At 29.9% G+C, this 21,547-nt stretch overlaps 2 protein-coding genes across 3 annotated transcripts; one reads left to right on the top strand and one right to left on the bottom strand.

The window, feature by feature from the left end:
- Positions 1–916: 916 nt before the first annotated feature.
- LOC110613151 (inorganic pyrophosphatase 1) lies at positions 917–2,616 on the bottom strand. Its single transcript, XM_021754130.2, has 4 exons — positions 2,361–2,616; positions 2,118–2,239; positions 1,816–2,017; positions 917–1,458 (listed from the first exon to the last, which is right to left on the bottom strand). The coding sequence occupies exons 1-4, from the start codon at positions 2,496–2,498 to the stop codon at positions 1,090–1,092; spliced, it is 831 nt and encodes a 276-aa protein (XP_021609822.1). The 5' UTR covers positions 2,499–2,616; the 3' UTR covers positions 917–1,089.
- Positions 2,617–11,152: 8,536 nt separating this feature from the next.
- On the top strand, positions 11,153–21,306 carry LOC110613555 (serine/threonine protein phosphatase 2A 55 kDa regulatory subunit B beta isoform). Of its 2 annotated transcripts, none has more exons than XM_021754748.2 (14): positions 11,153–11,514; positions 14,345–14,448; positions 14,580–14,678; positions 14,780–14,899; positions 15,520–15,726; positions 16,223–16,314; positions 17,091–17,209; positions 17,845–17,968; positions 18,223–18,346; positions 19,902–19,970; positions 20,061–20,152; positions 20,242–20,319; positions 20,427–20,494; positions 20,613–21,306. In XM_021754748.2, the coding sequence occupies exons 1-14, from the start codon at positions 11,403–11,405 to the stop codon at positions 20,747–20,749; spliced, it is 1,545 nt and encodes a 514-aa protein (XP_021610440.1). In that variant the 5' UTR covers positions 11,153–11,402; the 3' UTR covers positions 20,750–21,306. The 2 variants fall into 2 exon arrangements, with proteins under 2 accessions (XP_021610440.1, XP_021610439.1); XM_021754747.2 differs by having other exon boundaries at positions 15,520–15,729.
- The last annotated feature ends 241 nt before the right edge of the window (positions 21,307–21,547 follow it).

Here is a 21,547-nt window from a genome sequence, read left to right as displayed (position 1 = left end):
ATTAATCTATTTCAAATCTGATGGTATATATTAATAAATAAATAATATTTTAAATAAAGATGGATGTATATCAATAAATCCTTTTAAAAATAAAAAATTAAATTTTTTTACCGCAATTGTGATCTAATAACAATAAAACGAAAAGTATTTAGCTTATCTATTGATAGTTTTATCAATGAATAGTACAACTTTATAACTATCTAGAATTTTTGTAATTAAATATTAATCTTTTTTTAATTTTAAATGTCTGATTACAATAAATCAAATAATTATTAATTTATGGATATTGAACCTAGCATTTATACAAGTTAAACCAGTTTATACAGTATATTTTTGCATACATGTCTAAGATTTTTCTAAGCCCTTGGAAAACTGGTTCATCTCTCAGAAGAAGATGGTGGAAGTCTCCTGAATTTCCAATTTTATAATTAACTTAAGGCTACCAGCCTGCCATGGCAATTACAAAATACTTTCTTGAAGTTTGAGAACTCTGGCAGCTGCAGCCAACACAAGCCCAAGATGCATAATAGTCCTTTATGAGGTTCAGTTTAATGTCTGGAAAATTCCAGGAACTAAGGATTGGAAGTTCTAAAAGGGGGAATGGAATATATTCTCTTGAAATTTTGCTTCAGGAATCTTAAAGAGCTATTGAAACTCTCAATTGCATAATCTTTATTCTTTCTTGATGCTGATTCTGCCCATCTTGAGTCTAGTATGACAGTGAAAAGCCTATTCTCAGAATCAGAAGTTTATGTTCTCTGCAATTATATTGGAAATTTTATTCTTTTTCATCTCATGGAAGTTTTTTATTTAACAGCTACCTCCACATATGTTTATAATTAGACATAGCTTAACGTTCAGTAATGTTCCCTGCAAATGCTAAAGAGGAATTAAGAAACAAGCAGAGACCAGCAACTTTTACAAAGTTAAAGCACATTGGCATTTTGATTCATTTCTTGATCCAATTCTTGATCAAAAGCAGCATTACACAATAATTGCTTGCTTCTTGTTAAACTAGAGAGGGATAGAGAAAAATTCTGTCAACTTGGTAGGTGTGGTGGCATCTGCCAGCATTTGGGTTGCAAAAGCTTACTGAGGAACAGAAAGAGCTTTAGGCAAGGCTTCATGGGCACCTATTGAAATAGTCTGCAATTTGCAATCAGCAGACGAGAGTGTCTGAGCAGCAGACTTGTCTTCCATGGAAGAACTTGCACCAATAATCTCAAGCAATACACGTTCTAGCTCCTCCCCATCTGTCCATTCATGAATTTCTGCCTTTATAAGCATAGGATTCTTGCAAATCAAATCCCACACAGGAAAATTCTTCCTTGGCATGAGATAATCTGCTTCTGTAAGCTTCAGGCTGGGGCAATAATCACCAATACCATCACCAAGATATATGATTTTCTTGTTTCCCTCCTTTGCTATGGAAGCCTGGATTCTTTCAATGATGAGACCCTAAAGCATATTATAATCCCAAAAATTAGAACTTTAAATTAAGATTATTGACTCAAAATTAAATTATCAAATACATGGAACCCATAAGCTGTAAATGCTGAGGTCACTAGGGACACACGTCGACAAGAACCTAGAATAAGAAACCACTTGTGTATATGTGTAGAAACATGTATGTTCCAGACATTCTGGATCCAATGAACTAATCTTCTCCAAATTAACTTTTCTTAGCATAAAACATGTGGGGCTTGCGTGTGTCCGGCTCCAGCTCCTTGTGTTTCTAGTTAAATATCTAGAATTCTCGGGAGAAGTTCAATAATTAATTAAGCAAAAGAATAAAGTATGAAATAAATTATATACCTTGCACATATTTGGTGGGCAGCGGCTGCAGCCATGGGAAGATTGAGTGAAATCATGGTAAGGGAAGATCCTTAACCTCCCTTCTTCATCAACAAATCCTGGGTTTGTGTTGATTTCTGAGAAGCAATCCCTTAACCCAAGATGATTCAGTATTGTCTCAATGAAGAACATATTTGCATCACTTACAATCCTCAACTCACACCTGAACGTAAACACAAACATGTAATGAGTAAAATAATTAGTCAACTGATTTCTCCATCTAACTTGAAAACTATCTCCAATGGCTAAACCATGCTAATTACCCTAAAGCATGAGCTGATTTAATCGCTGGGACAATCCGAGGGTGAATGGGGATTCGTTTCAAGACCTCAACAATGTGTTCGATTGTTATCCCCTGAGAATGAAGCTCCTTCATCATCCTGTCCTGAAATTTCCAGAGACCAGAAGGAAAAAGGAAGAACAATTGGTGAGTTGAAAGAATAAACGACAAAAGGGCCATTAAAAACGACAAGAAAACATGCAAGAATTTATATAGTAATATATACCATGAGAGAGTTCCAGGGCATGGTAGGAAGAAGTTGATTGAACAAATCTGTGAAACCCAGTTCGTCTAAGACCCAGTTATCGCTATCAACGTCAATGATGGTCTTGTCGAAATCAAAAACCACCACAATCCCGGCCATTGCAGGTTACAGAAAGAAAAATGCAAGAAAAAGCAGGCAAGAAAGTTTGTATCTTCAACAATTTCTTGGGTTGTGAGGACTAGGGAGAGAAGCAGAGGGTATTTATACGAGGAAAAAGGAAGGATTTCTGAATTGGATGCCATTGAAATATTACGTGAAGAAGTTTCTGTGACGAGGAAAGTGGGATTGATTTGGAGGCTGAGAACCGCGGGAATAAGGGAATATTCTTGAGGAATGAAATTCAATTGCCCACGTTATAAAATTTACTAATTAATTAGTTTATTGAAAATATTCTTAAATTTTAAAAATTTTATTTATTACTAATTTTATCTATTAAATTTTAAAAAGAATTAAAATATTTTTAATCAAAAAAATTAAATAATTTTTATAAAATTAAAAAAATCAATTAATAAATTTTTTTATACTATATAAATTAAATAATAAAATATTTATTTTCTAATTTTTTTATAGTATAAAAATTAAATTACAAATTATCTCACTTTATAAAGTGTTGTACTTTACAGAAAGAGAGTATTCCTAGCGGAGTTCCAAGTGGCAATAGGTGATTGATTCTCGGTATCATTCATTACTTAATAATTTAATTATGCGGCGAAAGTAGAATATTAAATTAGTTTAATTTAAAATTACGAGGACCCAAATGTTAATAATGATCAAATTAGAGGCTAAATAATAATTTCAATAATTTTAAGATGTGAAAAATTAATATCCTCTACAATTGTGGTACAGAATCTTTAACTTGTGGAAGCATCAGAGACAATGGACAAGTTTGGATTATTTAAGCACAAAAGATAACATGAAAACTTGAATTGAAGAATATTCTCAACACTTGGTTTATGAAATTTTTTTAGTCAAAATTCATAAACTATGAATTTAAACCTCAATTAGATAATCTAAAATTTTTTAAAAAATATGAAAATAGATGTTTGGTTGAGATAATTTAAGTAAAAAATTTTAAAATGAAATTTATTTCTATTTAATTGACAATTTTTTATTATTTTTTGATAAAATAAAGGTTTTTAGATATGGTAAGTGATAAAGGTGAACTAAATTATTGGTGTTCTGATGACTAGGGTGAGCATTTGGTCGGTTCGGTTTAAAACCGAACCGAACCGAATAAATCAAAAATTGAAATTTTAGTGTTTATTAAAATCGAATCGAATCAATTTTGGTCAGAAATTGAATCGAATCGATTTTGGTCAGAAATCGAATCGAATCGATTTTGGTCAGAAACCGAATCGAACTGAATCGGTCTGATTCAGTTCGATTTGGTTCGGTTAGATCGGTTTCAATTTTTAATAATTTTTTTATTTTTTATACTTTATTTTTAATATTTTAAAATTTAATTAAAATATTTTAATTTTAATATAATTTAATTTCTCTATATTATTATCACTAATCGGTTCGGTTTAATTTTTTCGATTTTTTTCTGATCAAAACCGAACCGAACCGAAATAACCGAAATTTCTAAAATTAAAAACTGAACCGAACTGAAATATATAAAAAATCGAACTAAATTTTCAAATCGATTCGATTTGATCAATTTTTTCGATTTGAACCGAATACCGCTCACATGACAAGAGATATGTGGATATGATGTGTCTCAATTCTTGCAATGGTATGGTATCCTTGCCATATGATAATAATAATATTCTTAAATCAATAAGATTCTACCTCACCATCTACCATATCTATACGCTTCGTCTTCTTTCCATCTTATATATCTTTTTTTTATTAATATGAGAGTTTCTTAAGTTAAATATGAGTTTTTCCATTAATTTTTTATGTGAATAATAAATTGTAAAAATATTATTAATATAGAGTATTTTTATGAAAAAAATTAAATATATAATTGTAAAAAAAAAACAAAATTTATAATTTTGATGGATATTATCCCCTTAATTTAATCAATTAACTTTAAACATTGATTTTTTTTTTGGAAAAAAAAACTATAAATTTTAAAATTCAGATTCTACTGAAGCCAAATGAAATATACATCGCACATCCTGAAGCCAAACTATAAATTTACGTCTAAAGTTATTATAAGCTTAATTGATAAATTAATTATTTAACTTTATTAAAAAGTATACGTGATTCTCAATTTAAAAAAAAAAACTTTAAACTTTTAATATATTTAATAACTAAATAATAAATATTTAATAATTAAAACTAATATAATGAATATTTAATAATTTTTTAATTTTAATATATTTTTTATAATTAAAACATTTTCTAAAAGGACAAAAAAATAATTAAAAAAAAAAAAACATGATTGGGTCAAACCACTCAAATTTCACATCAAATCATACAATACTTCTAATTATCATATCATAAGAGTGAATTAGTGCTCAAGTCAATATAAATATAATATAATATAATAATAAACTAGTTATAAAATTTATTATTATATGATAAAAAATATATATATGCATAAAATAATTATATTTTAAATATACATTATATAATAAATTAATTATAATTTTATATTTATTTTATTAATATAACAAACTGATATATACTTTTATCAATTATTTTACAATTATGTATAATAAATTCTTATTGTAAAAAAAACATGACCATATAATAATCTTTTTAAAATTAAAATTAAAATTATTTATTTAGGTAAACAAACATAAAACAACATACATTATGAAACAAAGATAATACTATTTAATTTAAAACATCACAAATTAAATCTAAGTAAATTTTTCACTTTTTGAATTTCTTAGCCGACACTCTCAATTTCTTGGGTTTAGTTTTTCTTTTATAAAGGATACTTTATCTTCAGCTGATGCATGCACCACCATGCTCAATAATTATAATAAACAAAAACGACAAGTAGCAAAAAGTGTATCACCTAATTTTCTTGTGTTATGTTGCCACTAACCATTAATTCTAAGGTAATTACACATTTGAGGGCTTTTTTTAAAAAAAGAAAAATCTTTTTATAAACATAAAGATTTTTTTTATAATTACGAGTGATATTTTATTTGAATTAATTTATTAAAAAAAAATATTTTCGATGAGTATTTATTTTTATTATACTGTTTATCTCATTATAATAATGAAATAATAAAAAAATTTAATAATTGTATATATAATATGATGCGAATACAAATTTTCAGAAAACAAAAGATTTTTGCTTTTCTGTTGTTGGATACGTGTTGTTGCTCTCTGTAGATTGCTTGTTTAATTGCACTTTCAAAGTTCATGAAATTTCCTTGTAATTTTTCATTTTTTTTTTTAAAAAAAGGAAAATCATGTGTTGGTGGTGGATAGTGGATTTGTCTTTTGCCTTTGTGCTTGTCAGTGGGATTTTCCTGATGATTTTTCCTTCCCTTTTCTTCTTTTCTCTAGATTTTGACCAATTCACCTCACTATCTGAAATCCAGTCAGCCTATCTGACTCATCTTATGATCATAATTATAAAAGCTAACTTTATTAAATTTATCTATAAAAATAATTAATTATTATCTTTGTTAGTGATTCTTCTAGTGAAATAAACATTAATTTTTTCACGCTTAAATTACTTCAATGAACATGTGCATGGATCTACGTGATTTTAATATTTTTAATATAATTAAAGTTTGAATTTAAAAGTTGTTAATTTCGTAAATCAACGATTTTAACATTAATAAATTAAAATTTATTGGTATATAATTTTGGAAGTAAATAAATAGCTATTAAAAATATATTTATAAAAAAATATTTTTATTATGTTAATATTCTTATTATTCAAACATAAATTTGATTTTAAATTATTTTTAATGCTATATTAGCAGTATATTTAAAATATTTTTTTTATTTTTTTAAAAATAAAAATTAGAGATCGAAAGAGTAAAATTTAAAATCTCTTAAATTTATTAATTTATTATTTACAATCAAGGTAAACCTGTGGATATATTTTATCTTTAAATTTTACTTTGGATGCTGGTAGTGTATAAATCAGTATGGTTTATTAGCAAGTCTTTGAAAAATTTAATAGGTACTCACTAAACCACACCATCAGCAGATCACTAAATGTCTAAATTTACATAAAAAATAAATTTAATTTAAATTTATTAATCGCATTAATCTTTAATATTCAATTAATTAAAAAACTAAATAATCAAACTAAAAAAAGTTTAAAAATATAATCTAATTTTATTTAGAACAAATAAAATAAATATAAAAAGATTAAAAAATTCTTTGACATATTCATTCAACTAATTTTTTTCAATTTATTTATATTTTTTATTTTTTCAAAAGAATTTCTTTCAAAACAGTACATTATTGTGTAGTGTGAGCTAAGTTTGATTTTCAACATTTGAGATTGGATTTGGGTCAACAGCAACTCATCATCACTTGTATCGTGTATCCAAGTGAGGTTCAATCAGCTCCCATGGGCCTAACAAGAAACATGGGCTAGGGTCTGAATAGGCCTGGCCATGGCCATGAACTGATGAAGATAAAAACTTAGTGGGCATTGGGTCCCAATTCCAGCAAAAAGTGCAAGGAACAGTAAATGAACATGTGGGTGTGGGAGGCAAGCAAGCTGATGGTAGTGACCCTCTTCTTTTGTTTCACTTTTGAGTGTCTTTGGCTAAAAGTTGCAACTGAAAAAAAGAACTTAACAAGGCAAATCACCCAATGTAGCTATCTAGTGCCAATAGTTTCCACCTATTTTTGGGTCCGAGAATTCAATGGACCCATTTTGCCTTTTCTTCACAACCCATCATCCATTGGTAGACCCACCCTCCTTATCCCATCAATGGTTTAAATATTCTAATCCAAACATCCTCCATTGTTTCTCCGAGGAAAACCCCATTATTATTATTATTATTATTATTTTATTATTTAAAATAAAAGAATTTATTTTTTTATTTAAAAAAAATTAAAATCTTATATAATTTTCTAAAAATTAATCTAAATTATTTTCTTATTTTGGTTTTATATCATATTTTAAATTAATGAAATATTAAAGTGATAGTTTTATCGTCATTAATTTTTCTATTCTTATTTTTGTGATGATAATAATGAGTATATTAAAATTAAAATCAATTCGAAAAGCCCATTATTTAACTTCATAATAAACCAGTCTATGGCTTCATTACATCACTAATCACTACTTTAATTACCTTTTTTAAATTAATCCTCCTTACCTAACCATCAATAAAAAACACTTCAAAAGGGTTTACCGTCACTAAACCCTTGTCCCCCTTCCTATTATTTCTTACATAAATTAAATATTATAATTATAAGATACAGAAACAAAGTAATAATTAAAATTAAAATACAATATTTTATAAAATAAAAAATAAAAACATAATATAATTTAACTCATTTTAATTTTAAATTTATAATTTAATTTATATCAAAATAATATTTATAATATCATTTTATTGGTAAATAACGATAATTTTCTAATAATGTTTTAAAATATAGTTATTAAGTTAAAAGAGAAATAAAAAATTATATTTATTAATAATGTAATATTATATATATAATACTAATTAAATTATAATTTTAAAAATAAAAAATTAATAAAATTATGATAATATTTTTTTATATTTTCCCTAAAAACTAATATTAGAAAGAAACATGAATGTCAAATGGGAAGACCAGTTCACCTAATTCTATTACTAGATTTCCTTCCATGACATCAACCTAATGTCCCATCATCTTATTATTATTATTTTTTAATGGATTGCTACATTAAAATTTATTTATATTTCTTTATATAATGTAAAGTGGAATATAGGGCTTGTGAGAATCTCAATTTACTAAACTTGCTTCACACTCCTTATGAAATAAAACAAAAATCATAAAAATTTAATTTAATTAATTGTTTTATAAAATGTATTTTTTACTTGAAATAAAAAAAATTGAATATTCATTAAAAAAATAAAAATATTACATAATTTTATAAAAATTCATTTAAATTATTTTCTTATTTAATATAAACTCAATCTTATTCTTATATGAAAAATATTATGATATCAAATACTCAATTAAAATTTATAAATAATAAAATATAAATATAAATAATTGATTTAAATAGTTAATAAATTAATTTAATATAAAGTGAATAGTATAATAACTCATAATTGCACGCACTAAATCTTTTTTTTTTTTTAAATTACACTCTCTCATCACCGTCCGATCATATCACTTTACATCCCACAGACCGACGTTGATCTCCATGCAAAGGAAAAAAAGAAAAGGAAGATAAAAAGACCAAGGACAATCCTGTAATTCTTGTAAACTCTAACGTGTTCGTCCACAATGCTTTATAATCATGAACCAATGAAATCACATCCCTCTACGTCACAACCCAATGAAACCCACCTGTCAAATTAAACGATAACATCTATAGCGTGACCCTATCATATGCCCTTATTATACATATCGGAAAGTATTTTATAAAGAGGTTTTGAGCTTGTTTACTTGCATAAAATATAACTATTTTTCTAATATTTTTTTTAATTTTTCAAGAAATTAGAAAATATGTTCATTTTAAATTCTTTATCCTAATCGGTAAATAGAAAAGAAAATTTTAATTCTTAATTTAAAAAAAAAACACTAAAATGATTGTTTTTTATATTTTATTTATTATATTAAAATTTAAAAAATATGATTTTTTAAAAATAAAAAAACACACAATTTCATATACAAATAGACTTTATATGTACAAATATTATTTTTAATAATTATATTTATATATTGAAGTTAAATTTTGTTTTTTATTTTAAATTAATATAAAAATAAAGTGGAGAATATTATAAAAAATAAATATTTAATCTAAATAAATAATGATAATTTGAATATATTTTTTAATTTTTAAATTGAAAATAATTTTTAATATTATATAAAATAAATACGTTTTCTCAAATTTTTATGAAAAAAATAAAAATAAAATTACACTTAAAAAATTAAAAAAAATATTTTCTATAACTAAACACACCCTTATATTTTTGATAAAATTAGCATAATATATTATTTTAAAATAAAAAATTAGGGAAAATATTTTTGATAAGGGTGCTTAATTTTAATTTAGAGTTTCCACATAGAAATGAAGTAAAATTTGGTATGATTTTAATTTAAATTTAGTTTAATTTATCAGTATTTTAATTTTGATTTTAATTCAGGTTTTAAGTCTTGAAATAATTTTATATTATAATTATCTTGAAAAATTATGCACGTAAAATATTATTTAAATTTTAAAGCTAATTATATTTTTAGCTATTATAATATTTAATTGTAAAAATACATATAATTAATAAATACATGTTTTATGTAATATGTTAATATATTAGAATTTAAAATTATAATGTATTTAATATATTTATAATAAAATAAAATATATATATATAATAAATAATTATGGCATATATTATAATAAATAATTATATTATAATGTATATTATATTTAAAAATAGTGGAAAGTATTAAATGCAAAATTAGTTATTACTTGAATACGAGTTTGAAATAATTATAAATTATATTGAGTGAGTAAGTCGAGTGTTATGGGGTTTTTTGTTACATTCCCTTTCTCGAAGGAATAATGGTATTCTTTATATTGTTGTTAATGTTTTTGTTAGCCGTTGTTTGTGATTTCTATTAGTGACTCAGATATATGATGATTGTGGTTGTAGATTGAGAGAGTTTTCTCCATTACAATCTATTGTTATGATTTGTTGGTTTAAATTATATTATTTGTTGAAATTTTTCTATTTATATGTGATATTTTTTTAAAAATAAATATAATTTAGTATCGATATTTTATGTAAAGCGAATATAATTTATCATCGATAAACTTTACTTTATCGGTATATTAAATTAAATTTTTATTTAGTGTTAAACTGTTGTTTTATTGTTATGGTATAATTGCTCTTAATTATTTTATTTTTTAACGATATTGTTAATTTAAAACATTATCTAAATATTTATATGTTTAGAGTTGATTAGATTACTGCACTCCAAGGCTTAGCCTAGTGAAAAGTGCATCCTGTAGTCTTGAAAGGTTTAAGATTCGACTCCCCCAACCCCTATTTCAAAAAAAAAAGAGTTGATTAGATTACTTGCTAAAGGTGTTTGGACAGTATTATGCATATTACAATTTGGTATTATGCATATTACAATTTGATATTAGTCGTTTAAATTTTGTTCAAATAGAATTTAAACAAATTTACTATGAATACGTAAATTTATAGTTATATTTACAATATTTTTTAAATAGACTTTATTGTGTGTAACGTTGTTAAAATCTTGCTAAATGTAATTTTTAAGTTGTAGGGTAAAGAATATAAATTTATAATTACAATTCAATTCATTTATGATAAAAAAAATAAAAATCAAATTAGGACATAAATTTTTCGACTCAATTTTAAATCTCCAAACCGTCCACTCCCTACATGTTGAGTTGCTTCATGGAAGCGAAGAACGGTTTTGTTTGTTGTAATCTTTCCTCTCACTAGAACTCCTATCATGTGGAATTCCAATTTTGACCTTTTAGAGATAGACAAACAATGTCCTTGGTTTCGTTTTATTGTAGACAGAGAAAGGGGTTATTATTATTTATTTATTTATTTTTTCTTTTCTTTTATTTATTTATTTATTTATTTTTTTCTTCCTTTCAGATATAGAGGGACAAGGGATTAAAAAAAAAAGAGTTACAAAAATAATAATAAAAATAAGTAATAACACAAAGCTCTCTCTGTTTCAATGGTTGATTTATGAAAATCTCTCATTTAACAGAAAAGGAATTCCTTTGATGGGTCTTTGTTATACTGAGAGAGATGAGATGCGATTTTTTTGATTGATTGTCGGGACTTAATCTGCACCTTGGATTTGATCGTGCTGAGGAGAGAGGGATAGAGAGAGAGAGAGAAAGAGAGAGGGGATAGAATGAACGGTGGCGATGAGGTCGCTGCAGCTCCGGCTGGCCCACCACAGCCTTTGGAGTGGAAATTTTCACAGGTCTTCGGCGAGCGCACCGCCGGCGAAGAAGTACAAGAAGGTAAATTCCCACACGTTTTTTTGTGTCTATGCAAACCTTATAGGTTTTGGTTCATTTGGATCCAGTTCTTTCTTTTTGTCTTTGCAGAGTATTAGGGCTTGTTTTTGGGTTTTGGATCCGAAATGGATCGTGGGTCGATGAGAAATTTGTGTTTAGGTTTATGGGTCAATGAGTATTTTTTTTATAAAATATTTTGTTGCTGGGTTTCTGCTGTGATTTATACAAGTATAGTATTATAGATTTGCATATTTAATATATTGAGTGTGGAAGTTGTGATTTGTATCACTTGCACATGCAATGGGCAAGTGGTACAAGTGGGTTGTTTAAGTCGTGAATGCTCGAATTTTATGACGATGGTGGGATCTTAATCATTACTTCATCTGTTCGCTAATAGGTGATATGTATTATTGGTATATGCATTGTTGATAGTTTTCTGAACCAAGCTAATATGGCCTGTTTTACTGAAGCGAATATAATGGCATTCCTTTCTGTTGTTTTTTTTTTTTGGGTTCCTCGATGTTCAAAAGAATAACCACATTTTACATGCTCCTGGGTTTACACGATGTCAAACCTTTCCCTTTTGCATAACTTGGTGCATGCTAATCTAAAAATTTGTTGTTTCCCCCAATTCTTCAACTCAATTGCAATGTAGAAAACATTGGAGATTGTACTTCAGAGTTGAATAAACCTTTCATTTAGATATTTGAAATGGGTCCAAATTCTGTGCACACCCACACACAATAAACTTATTGGAAATCAATTTGTAATATAGCATGTTTGAACTGATGTATTGATAGCAAAGTGCACAAGCGAAAAAACAGTGTGTTAGCTTTAAGTTTGAAACATTTTACACAAGTACTAACAGTTTTGTTGCATTCTCTAAAGGTATTAACTTGCAATCTGCATTAGTTAAGGGTAATATAGTCTATACTATTTGTTGGCGGTCTTGAGGAACATGCAAAATGGAACTTGCAGCAAACTGGATGAAGGAATATTCTGGGAAAGAAACCAAGCAAAAGATATGGCAGTGGTAATTTGTTAGGCGATATTTTGATTTCATGATACAAAGAATTATTGGATTCTAAATGAAGATGTTGGGACAATTCAAATTTCAAGAAAGCATTGGTTTTCCTTTCATTCTTACTTCTTTCTTTCTTTCTTTTTTTTTTTGGTGGGGGGTGGGTGGTGGTGGAGGGGGTAGATGGTTCCATTGTTGAAGATTTTATCTAGTTGCTGAACTGGATTAAACCCAGTGATAATGAGGCACTAGTAAGAACATCTAAACAAGATGAGGAGCCAAATGCGCCTTCATGCTGTTATCATTCACTTGAAGCAGCATTTCATAATGGAACTTTTGGAATCTGATCAAACCACCTTTGCAAGAATCAAGGGAGAAGACTTGAAATTGTGCTCCTGTGAATGTGGGATGAATGCTGATGAGATGGAAAAAACAATAATAAGAAAAATGAAGGATGTTTGAAGCTCACCGCAAGCAGCTGGGATTTGAAACTTTTAATTTGAGGTAGTGTTGTAAAAATGATGAATTCTTAGGTATGCTGGAATACCCTTTGGAGTTTTGAGGTAGAAGACTGAGGTTTTGCATAGATGAGATCAATTTTAGAGTAATTTAAGCGAAGTCACAAGATTGTCCCTTGGTTATGGGAAGCTATATGTTTTGTAGATTTAAGTTGATTATCTTTTTGCTGAAATCATATATTCCCAACCCAGGGAAGTCCTCACAATTGTCCAGCAATCTAGCCTCATTGAAGCAGTCTTCTTTGGATGGCTAACTTTTGTTGGAAAAGATATTCCTTATTCTATAGTAGCTTCAGATAATTGCTAGTGGGGCGCATGAGTCCAATGGCTAGGCCCTTCTTATAAGAATGCCATAGAAGAAAAGATTATTACTAATTTCATTATAGCTTTGTCATACTAAAGGAATTATATGATCCTCTTTGCTGCTGTTGGTGTTTCTTGGAGCTTTGGTTTTGTCCAAGAAGGAAGTTGCTGAGGTTGAAGCACAACATGGTGTCTAGATCACTGTTCTAAGAGGAGCTTATAAGTTCAAATCCACCCACTTCAGCTACAAAGCAGTACAAAAAAGGAATAAGAACAGAAGATTGAGTTTTTATATTATACTATACCTTTAAAGTACAAGTATTATTGTTTTCAATTTGCACTTTGTCAGCTTGATTGACAAGTATTTTAGTGCTAAAATTTACTTTCAAGGATAACTTGGATTTTTGGACAAATTTCCTTCCTGCATTTGGGGAAAATGGTCATTCCTGTTGATATTCTCTTCATGATGCTGTTTGCTAGATTGTGCACTGATGACATTCCTTTATGAGAGTCTGTGGATGTCAACATGATGATTTTCCTATTTGCCCCTCACTGATGAAATTAAGCATTGATAATTTGTATGATGTTTCGATTTTAATTTTGTTTCTTCTCCTTGTATTATTGCCACCAGCATCAGTAGTGGAATCACTAGTATTTGTTAAACAGCCATATGATTGTCTGTTTGCCTAAATTATTATTCCAACTGCAAGAAACCTAATGTCATGTGAATTTTCTGCTTTTATTACATATACCTTGAAGATATACTTTCAGAGAACAAAGAACTTCTAAAGTTAATGGTAAGAGACAGCAATGGCAATTTAGACAAAGAAGCTGTCACAATTATAGTGAGTAAAAAGTTATGAAAAAAGGGAAAAAAAAAGTGGAGAAGGAAGTTTAAACATGTTTAACAAGATTAACAATAGTATTGCACTAATGTACAGTGGAAAGGAAGGATCATGACTGGATTCCCTGATTTTGTTTCCTTCTGCAGTTGATATTATTTCAGCTATTGAATTTGATAAAAGTGGTGATCATCTTGCCACTGGTGACCGTGGTGGTCGGGTAGTTCTATTTGAGAGGACAGACACAAAAGATGTATGTTTCTTACTTCCCCTGCGGAGTATTTATTGATCAACTCGTTATTATGTTATTGCTTATTGTTACTTGATCTATTTTTTTTTTGTTTAGTGGCAGCGTTGTAATAATGTTTATTCTGTAATGTGTAGCATGGTGGATCCAGAAGGGACCTGGAGAGAATGGATTATCCTATTAGTAGGCATCCTGAGTTTCGCTATAAAACAGAGTTTCAGAGTCATGAACCTGAGGTATTATTTTCCGTTGCTTACTGTTCGTCTAATTTCAGATGCATTTGTTTTTTGTTATCACACAGTTAAATTTACTCTGTTGCTACATGTATTTGTTCCAGTTTGACTATCTCAAGAGCTTGGAAATAGAGGAGAAAATAAACAAAATAAGATGGTGCCAAACTGCCAACGGTGCTCTTTTTCTCCTATCTACTAATGATAAAACCATTAAGTTTTGGAAGGTAGGAATGAAACTCTCTTGAAGCATGGAAAAAGCCTTACATTTTTCTATTTTTTTAACTTGTGCTCTGGATGATTAATGTTTGTTCCCACGATTACCTAGTAAATCCTTATATATGTTTGTGCACAATGTGTTGATGAGAGATATAAATGCTTGTAATCTAATGACCTAGTTTGAGGACATTTTAATTGTGGATTAGCTTGCCAATATTCTGAATGCTTAAAATATTTTTGTCTTTGTATTTCTTTCCATTTGATAAGAATCTTGTGTAGTATATGGTGCTTGTGTCCATGCATTTGATTTTTAGAACATGATATTGAATTGCTATCTCATGGAAGCATCCGTCTTAGGGTATCATGGAACTAGTTACTAATTGTTGTAAGAGGTAAATTTTTGTAGCATGTGTAAGAAGTTTTATTTCCTGTACATGAATACTCATTATGAGTTTCCTTTAGTTAAAACTTAAACTTATGATAACATTATTATTAACATGTGGGGAATAACTTTCATGATTCATTTATTGATAACTTACCCTTAGCATTACTATTGACTCTCTGGTTTAGCTGCCTACATTAGTCAGCCACTTAAACTTTTTGGTATTTCTGTCTGCAACTATCACAGGTCCAAGAAAAGAAGGTTAAGAAAATTTCTGACATGAATGTGGACCCTTCAAAAGCTGTAGGTAATGGTAGTGTTGCTAGTTCAAGTAACTCAAATAGTGCTAAACCTTATCTTGCAAATGGAGGTTGGCCAGAGAAGTCATATGGTTACCCAAGCAATGATCTCACTTTCCCACCTGGAGGCATTTCATCACTACGCTTACCTGTGGTAGTTGTACTCAAACTGATCCTTTTTCTTTTGCTTGTATCCTTTTGCGCCTCGTCTGAATTTTCTGATTTTCAATTATTATACCTCAACAAAGTGGCATCTTTTTTGAAGGGTTGCCATGTCCAAGTAATGATGCTCCAATTGATCATGCATATTTTTGTGCTATTATCAAATCACTTTTTTTTTTCTGTTTGGTTTAAAGAATGAAATTATGTTGAATATTTTTTTCTCCTCTGCCCTCCATTTTATGCTCTTTTTGGCTACATTGTATTAAACATTAGAGATGTAATACTATTTTCTCTCTGCGTTCTTTGTGCCTCAATATCTAGAATTTTGAAGATGGACTACCCAGTTGTTGCTTCTTTTTTCTTTTTTTTCTTCTTTTGGCTGGGGTAGAGGGAATGGTGTCTCTGGATGAGGTTTATTTATTTTCTGGATTGCAAATATGGTCTTCTATTAATTTACTTCCTCTTTTTTTATTTTTTGCTTTGCATAGGTAACTAGCAATGAAACCAGCCTGGTGGCCAGATGTCGGAGGGTATATGCTCATGCACATGATTATCACATCAATTCAATTTCAAATAACAGGTGGACCCATTTCTGATTCTCAAGTTATATATTTTTCTAATTCTTGGTATTTATATGTGACCCTGAAGGGACTTTGGTATTGTATACATGTTTGCACCTAAAATTTTTGTCTCTATTGATGTTAGAAATCTGTGATGACCTAAGATTAGCCCTGTATTTTGTGCCCCCCTTTCTCGTTGAAACATTTTTTACTAGAAGATACCCATTTTTTCCCCAAAACAATGATGCATAACTGTGCTTATCTGAAAACCCTAATTGCTAGTATTAACAGCTTATAACCATTAGTGCCTCAGAAGTAATCATGTGGCTGCAGCTGTGGATGGTTTTACTGACTTTTCTCTTTGAACCACAGATTATACCTTAACATATTATAATTTTTATGAGACCCTGATGATCTTCTTCTCCTTTTTTTTTTCCTTTTTTCTTCTCTCTCTTTTTCATCTTTAATTTTTATTATTTTGTTCTTCATGCATTAGATTTGTCTTTTCTGCATGTAATACAGTAACAATTTCACGTTAAAGGTCTCAAGCATGCTCCTTGTCAGTTCTCCATATATCCGAACAGATTATTCATTTTCGCTGACACTTCATCTTCTCTTCGAATAACATTCCTTTTCTTCTTTTTTTAATGATGTAATCTCATGGTAAATGGTGATTTTCTTGATTACTTAAATACTGTGGCAGGTTTTACTGGAAATATTTTCATGGACTTAGAAGATGTATCTGTCTCATCTGTATTGTTGACTAAGTTTGCTAATATTTTTTCATATGTTCTAGTGATGGTGAAACATTTATATCAGCTGATGACCTCCGAATCAATCTTTGGAACTTGGAAATTAGCAATCAAAGTTTCAACATTGTTGATGTGAAACCTGCAAATATGGAGGATCTAACCGGTAAGCTTGTTACTATCTGTTGTTGAGGGATATATGGAAACTTAGGCTATAAGTGGGATTTTGATGGCCATGAAAAAACTCATGTTGTTGATGGAAAAATCACCATTTTCGATGTTGAAAAAAGCAGTTTGAAAAAAGATATTTAGTTGTTTTGGAATTTTATGACTAAAACATGTCAAATTTAATTTTAAACTAATTTCTATTATGCTCTAACTAGTATATTTTAGGATGTGCTTTGTTCAATAACAGTTCTAATAGAAATGTCAAACAAAGGATTAATATATTGGGCCAATCAACATGCTTATAAACAGTGTTTTACAGATCCTGGTTTTGAAGGAGATTAGGTGTTCACATGTGCCTGCCTTTAAATAATTTCCCTGTTATCCTTTGCCTTCCTTTCTGTATGATGTTTTGACCTTTTAGCAGAATAACAACTCACCTGGCCTGCTTTTTGCTTTCTATGGCAGTGTTTCATCCACTTTCGCTTGGCTGTCTGCATTTATGCTTAAATTAATCCTAAATAGTCTAGCGTTAACTTTTCTTTTTTTGATTGATCAAGTGTTTCTTTCAAGTGGCAAGTATATGTTCAATGATGTGTTGCTTTAGATATTTAATCTAATTTCTTGATCTTGCAGAGGTTATAACATCTGCTGAATTCCACCCCAACCATTGCAACATGTTAGCATATAGCAGTTCAAGAGGCTCAATCCGACTCATTGATTTGCGGCAATCAGCTTTATGTGACTCTCATGCCAAATTGTAAGTATTCAACTTACTTTGTCCTACTCATGTTGAATATGCCTTTTGGATGAAGGAAGCTAGATGTTGGGACTGGGAAATTGAAAAGGCTTAAACATTTGCTATATTGGTTTGAAGCATATTATATGTTGGAGCTTTTGTGGAGACAGGCCTTTATGGGTTGGTGTTGGAATTAATAAACATTATTTGTGATGTGAGGTCATTTACATAAATACCATGAATGGACTCAATAGGAAATTATTTACTGGTTGCAGGTTTGAGGAACAGGAGGCACCAGGCTCAAGATCATTTTTTACGGAGATAATTGCTTCAATCTCGGATATTAAATTTTCTAAGGATGGACGACACATACTTAGTCGTGACTACATGACTCTCAAGGTTTAGGTTTCTTTATTTTCAGTTTATTTGGATCACATTTGAAGTTGATTATGCAGTATCATATTTATATGAATATCTGCCTATAGTATGGTAGAATTGTTGATTTTTGAATTTTTAGGATGATAAATCAGTTGTCTTTTGCTAAGCGATCATGACCAAAATACCATCTTGCTTGTGGCCATTTTAGCGGAAGAATGGATCTGACAGCTTGCTATTAGATTATTATAAAATGATAATTTCTGGATCTTGAAGATAGGTTAGCTTTTTACATGCCAGTGTTGTAAACATTGAGATGTGCTTTTAGGGTTGGATTCTTGAGCTAAGCACTTCTGGTACTTTGCATGAGCATAGTATTTGTTGATGACCAGACTAGACTAGGATTAATATAATAGCTCCAAGCCTAAATAGTCCAAATAATTTTTGGACCCTTTTTCACTAGGCCTAAAATGGTTAAACCAAGTCCTTCTGTAGTAATTTGACCAAAGCTACGTAACTATCTTTATTCTAATGACCCATTGATGTGGGAATTTTCCACCGCTTTCCAAGTGGTAAGATGTTGAGACTAGTTTTTGTCTGTGACAGCATTTTGAATATGGTATGGCTTTTGGGTATTCTTCCCCATGCACGTTGAAGTCTATGATGATTGTAGGTTGGCTCTAGGTCCACACAAGCCCTACAGTACATGCCTTGGACCTGGGATGGTTCAAACTTACCAGGCTTGAGGCAAATGTCCTTTTAGTTGCAACATGGCATGTATTAGTTGGTTATTTTTCCCTTGAATGATACTGTCTATTAGTTGATTTTACATTTAATGTTGGGAGTTCTTATTTTATGCCTCTAATCTGGGTTGAAAACCATTGGATCTGACCATCTAAGTATCTACGATAATAAAGTGAATATACTTGCATTGAATCAACTCCTATAAGGTGAATGTCACAACTCAATCTGGTCTTCTAATCCCAAATTAAAGTTGTCTGTATTCCTGTCATATTGGTTGTTTGAGTTTAGATATTTGTAGATGAGGAAGGAGGGGGGATGTAAAAGAAAGAAGACAGAGAGGATATAAACTCTAATAAATGGAAAGAAGAGAAGATATTTAACATGATGATGATGATAAAAATTTACTGTTATTGTTCTAGGAATGCAATGGCCCATGGAGTAGATTTAAGGGTTGCTATTATGATCTTTTTGCAAGCTTGTCTTTTGGTGGTTTCCCTTTTTATTGTGTTGCTGTGCGCACAGTTTTCACAAAATAATTTTAGTACTCAGTGGTTAATTTTTTCTGTTGTATTGATTTACCTTAAAGGTTGCTTGTGCTGGATGATTTTTTTGCTGATTTTAAGCTTGTAATCTTCTCTCTTAGCTTTTTCTTGTTCAATTTCATGCTTGCAGTTTTATTTTCTTTATTTTGGAACCATCATACTGTAGTTTTTCCAAAAATATTCTTTTTATTCTAGACACTATGAGGAGTTGATTTGCAGACTTGCTCTTCTGAGGTTCAGTTAAGATTTCAGGTTGTTCTTGGTTTCTCATTTCTTTGTTTTCACATTGTTAGTTATGGGACATCAACATGGATTCAGGTCCAGTTGCAACCTTCCAGGTTCATGAGCATTTAAGACCTAAGGTAAGTTATTCTTTTTTAGGGAAAACTGAACCTAAAGCCAGTTAGCAAGGTCACATCATATTGATTATAATTTTCACTGTACATCTCCAGTTGTGTGATTTGTATGAAAACGATTCGATCTTTGATAAGTTTGAATGTTGTTTGAGCGGTGATGGACAACGAGTGGCGACAGGATCTTACAGGTCTGCATTTAGTGCCCATATCTTGATTTATCCATATGATGTTGTTGATATCCTGCATGCATATTAATTTTTTTTTAATGCAAATCCAGCAATCTTTTCCGTGTGTTTGGTTGTTCCCCGGGAAGTGCTGAGGCAACAACTTTGGAGGCCAGCAAAAATCCAATGAGGTAAATTATACATTGATATGTCAAATTTCAAAAGGCAAGCTGAGCTGTAGGATGCTTTGTATGCTAACATGGCTAACGTAATGAACTTTTTTGGTTTACCCTGTTAGGAGACAAGTTCAGACACCTTCAAGGCCTTCCAGATCCCTAAGCAGCATAACACGTGTTGTAAGACGGGGTCAGTGCCATCACTTGCTTACCCTGAAAATCCCCTTCCCCCTCCCTCTGGATCTCTTTCAGTTCTTAAAAACCTATTAATCATATGTTTCTATCATATATTCTGGAATCACTAACAGGAGCAGAAAGCCCGGGAATTGATGCAAATGGAAATTCTTTTGATTTCACCACAAAGTTGCTGCATCTAGCATGGCACCCAACAGAAAATTCAATTGCCTGTGCTGCTGCAAACAGTTTGTACATGTATTATGCATAAAAGACGGTCCAACGAGAAATGTATTTGCTTGGTTAACTCTTTTGGGTTGCTGTTGGAGAAGATTTCTTTTCCATTCCCACCAACCAGTTAGGTGGAGGCTACATCGATTCCTCACTTATGGAATGCCCCCTTCAATCTGTAACGCATGCTAAATCTATCAAGGACCACATGTGGCTGTCGCAGAATCCGCAAGGAAGCAACTTGTTTTTATTCCTGGGTGGGCAGCTAGATTCTCCTTTTTCTTCCCTCCTCTTCCCAACCCGTAAAAAAAAAAATCCTTTTTCCCTTGTTATCTTATCTTCTAAAAATGGAAGATTGCGGTTTATGTTCTATAATGTGTTGGGTTGAAGTGAGAAGAAAATGTGATTGTAGCTCTTCAACAAAAACTAAAAGGATGTTCAATATTTGCCACTAGGTCTTTAAGGTAAAATGTAGTTTTTACTCAAATCTTGGTGGGAAGGAGCTGTTGAAACTTGCAGTGCATTTTTTTATTGATTCTTTGTCATGTTTGAAACTTTATCCTTCTAGTCCTAAGATAATTTGTAGATTTTTCTTCTTTTTTTTTTCCTTCTTTTTGGCTTTTATGGTTTATTGATTCTTTGTTTCTAGGATCACCAACTAGACAACTTAATTAAATTGCCTAACTTCTTGTTAGTGCTTAAGGGGGATGTTTTTGTAGTTTTTTTTTTCAAAAATTTCTTATATGACTTGATAAAACTATAAATGATTACATTGAGTAATCATCTAATCTCAGCATCAAAGTAATTGACTTAACCTGGCTTTTTGTGTGAGTGGAGT

This window comes from Manihot esculenta, chromosome 4 (assembly GCF_001659605.2).
Source record: "Manihot esculenta cultivar AM560-2 chromosome 4, M.esculenta_v8, whole genome shotgun sequence".
NCBI classification, from domain to species: Eukaryota; Viridiplantae; Streptophyta; class Magnoliopsida; order Malpighiales; family Euphorbiaceae; genus Manihot; species Manihot esculenta.
Note: the sequence above shows the minus strand (reverse complement) of the source record. Positions and strands in the feature narration are given on the sequence as shown.

Coding starts and splice junctions, on each gene's coding strand:
- LOC110613151 (XM_021754130.2), bottom strand. CDS start 2,498: ATGGCCGGGATTGTGGTGGTTTTTGATTTCGACAAGACCATCATTGAC. Junction 2,240..2,360: donor TGCCCTGGAACTCTCTCATG/GTATATATTACT, acceptor TGGAAATTTCAG/GACAGGATGATGAAGGAGCT. Junction 2,018..2,117: donor AAATCAGCTCATGCTTTAGG/GTAATTAGCATG, acceptor GTTTACGTTCAG/GTGTGAGTTGAGGATTGTAA.
- LOC110613555 (XM_021754747.2), top strand. CDS start 11,403: ATGAACGGTGGCGATGAGGTCGCTGCAGCTCCGGCTGGCCCACCACAG. Junction 14,449..14,579: donor AGAGGACAGACACAAAAGAT/GTATGTTTCTTA, acceptor TGTAATGTGTAG/CATGGTGGATCCAGAAGGGA. Junction 17,210..17,844: donor AAATATGGAGGATCTAACCG/GTAAGCTTGTTA, acceptor TTGATCTTGCAG/AGGTTATAACATCTGCTGAA.